The 2,859-nt window shown below is 39.7% G+C and overlaps 1 protein-coding gene across 1 annotated transcript in view; it reads right to left on the bottom strand.

Annotated features, from left to right (window-relative positions):
- Positions 1-2,395, bottom strand: part of LOC113429486 (radial spoke head protein 6 homolog A-like) — a 32,062-nt gene extending 29,667 nt beyond the window's left edge. Inside the window, 1 exon segment of the mRNA XM_087969084.1 lies at positions 2,106-2,395. Within this exon segment, the coding sequence (XP_087825210.1) occupies positions 2,106-2,395 (290 nt within the window).
- Between the last annotated feature and the right edge of the window lie 464 nt (positions 2,396-2,859).

Raw genomic sequence — 2,859 nt, 5'->3', positions numbered from 1 at the left:
TTGCGCCACAAAGAAGCTGGCAGCCGGGTAAGAATGCGCAGGAGGAAGTGGAGAAAGTGATTGAGAGGAGAAAGTTTTTCTTGGCTCCTAGGACTCTAAGACATATCTAATAAAATTCCTGAAAAGTATGACTTTCTGAATAATACCTGCCAGAAGAGGAAAAAAGCGGCTGTTTGAAGGTGCTGAAAGGATAGCTTTCCCTCTTTTCCCTACGGAATAAATAATTGGATATTAAGAAACCTATTTCTTTTAGGTGAAAATTGGTTTTAAGCGATGAGTGGGAAGAGAGAGGATTAAAAAGAAAACATTTGTATGCTAAGACTTTGTTGGAGCAGATGCCTTAAGGATTGAAGACTAGAATATATTGCAATAAGATTTTAAACAGATTTGGACTTTCTTTCTCTTGGATTGATATTACCCCAGAAGGAGAAAGTGAGAACTCTGCCTTGGTTTGGACTGACTGATAACTTTGGGACTGTTTTATTTTTTTTATTTTCTTTTGAATATTCTGGTTGTTGTAAGAAGAAAGAAGGGGAAAAGAAAAGAAAAGATTTATAATGGCTCTTTCTGTTGAGGAACTAAGAAAAGAATATGAACAAGCAAAAAAAATGGTAAAGATGGTGTGGAAGAAGCTTTCCTTTTCTTAGAAATGGCGCTTATTAATTATCAACAAACATTACAACAGATGAAGACAGCAGAGGAACAAGAAAGAAAGAAAGGAGCGATTTTTAATGAATCTCAGAACTTGATCCAGAAAGAAGGAAGAGAGAAAGAAAAGAAAAGAAGAGAAAAGAAGAAAATTAAAGGACTTAAGGACTTAAGATCCAAAAAACATTTAAGAAAGGGAAAAATAAAGTGCAAAACCAATATGATGATAGTAAACAAAAAGGAAAAGGAATACGACAGAGAAGGGAAGCTGGCAAGGCAGAGGCTAGAAGAAGGGGGGTAGAAAGGTTTGTTGGGAGAAGAAAGAAAGGGAAAGGTGGAGAAAAGCTACAATGTTTTGAAATTAAATGAAAAAAAGAAATTTTTTTGGATAATGGATAAAGTATAAATTTTTTTTTTTTAAAAAAAGATTTTGCAAGGTACATAAGATGAGATGGTAGTATTGTAATGATTTAAGAGTTGATAAGAGATTAAAATGTTAAAATGTTTAAAAATGATTGGCTTTAAAACCTAATAATAGGGGAGGTTTAGAATATTGTTTTAATTAAAGAGTTTAATAAGACTATGGTACTGATGTTATTATAAAATTTTTATTATAGTATTTTTTTTAATATTTGGATTTATTGTCTAATTATGTACTTAATTATGTTGGATGTATTAGTTAGATAGAATGTACCAAGCAAAATCGGATTGGGTATTAGATATTATTTTAAAGATTAATTTGATTAACTTAGGGGAGATAGAAAGGCATCATACTCTGATTAATGATTTCAGGAGAAACTTATTTTCTTTTTTTTATAAGGAATGAGACAAAGGGATGATAAAAAATGGACAAAAGATATAAATATAATGATTCAAATTAAGATGATTAATTAAGATAGAAGTAAGAAGTGTGAAATATGTGGGGAAGTTAATATAGAAGGCTTAAAAATGGTAAATAATTATATTGTTTTTAAGTGTGGGGGTCGACTTATTGGGGTTTTTTTTTTTTTTTTTGTTTTGTTTTTAATTATAAAAATTTTTTTTTTTTTTTTTTTTTTTATTAAAAATTGGGTTTTTTTTTTTTTTTTTTTATTTTTTTTTTTTTTTTTTAAATTTAATAATTTTTTTTTAAATAAAATAATAAAAAAAAAGCAATAGCTTGCTCTATTTATATGACGCAAGGTGGATTGAAGGGTTAACGTACACCAGAGGTCTCAAACTTGGCAACTTTAAGACATGTGGACTTCAACTCCCAGTTCAATTCTGGGAAGTTGAAGTCCACATGTCTTAAAGTTGCCACGTTTGGGGACCCCGATGTACACAGATTAGTATGGGGCCCAGGGGCAAGTGCCCATCAGGCCCAGGCATTAACACAGCCCTGCCCGAGAATCACTGGCACCTGCGGGTGCAGGTTTCCTGGCCGAGGCAGTTTTTGGTTCCATTCCTCTACTACTCACAAGCTGACGCCAGTTTTGACGCTGGTTCGCAACAGGTAGGCTTTGGCATTCTTTATCGCCAGAGCCCGAGGACCCGGATCCGGAATTTGGTCTTCGTATAAACTCATCATCCCCAGCTGGGACAGGTAGCCAGGTTCCTGGGGCTGATAAGGGCCGTGACTGTCTGACTGCAGGATCTGGCTGCTCCTGGATGCCGAGGTTGGGAAAGTGGTCCCTGGCCTCTGATCCAGGAAGCTGGGTGGCTGCTGCGGCAGCTGCTGCCAAGACACGCCGGCCCTCGAATCCGCCATGGTGCCCCTCGATTGAAAGAGGGCGCCTCTGGCTTGCTGGGGCTGGTAGACGTTGCCTCGGCCTTCCTGCTGCTGGTCGTAGACTCTCAGCCGAGGCTGCTCAGGCTGGTAGACGGCGCTTCGCTGGGGCTGCACCGGAGCCGGACCCAGCGGCTGACTCTCTTCACGGGGACCCCGTCCGCATCAGGCACGTTGGGGTCCCTGGCTGGTCTTCGGGGGTTCTTCCATTTGGCAAAAGTGGGCGAGCGCAAGATTTCGCCGCCTGGCCGAAACGCTTGCCTTTTGCAGTTTGCGCCAAGCGTTGCTAAGGTCAACCGGGCACCGTTGCTAGGGAAAGCGGATTGGCTGCGACGCTCCTAACGAGGAAGAAGAGCGCCTCCAGTGGTCGCCTTGGGAAACCGTGTTGGGCGGGTCTGCCGGGCGTTGTTCAGCCACTGTGTGGAAATTCAGTTGCTGGGCTTAGC

This window comes from Notechis scutatus, chromosome 6 (genome assembly GCF_049901735.1).
Source record: "Notechis scutatus isolate UNSWTSFEM ecotype Mainland chromosome 6, rNotScu1.2, whole genome shotgun sequence".
Taxonomy (NCBI): domain Eukaryota; kingdom Metazoa; phylum Chordata; class Lepidosauria; order Squamata; family Elapidae; genus Notechis; species Notechis scutatus.
The sequence above is the reverse complement of the archived record's forward strand: the minus strand, read 5'-3'. Positions and strand labels throughout refer to the sequence as shown.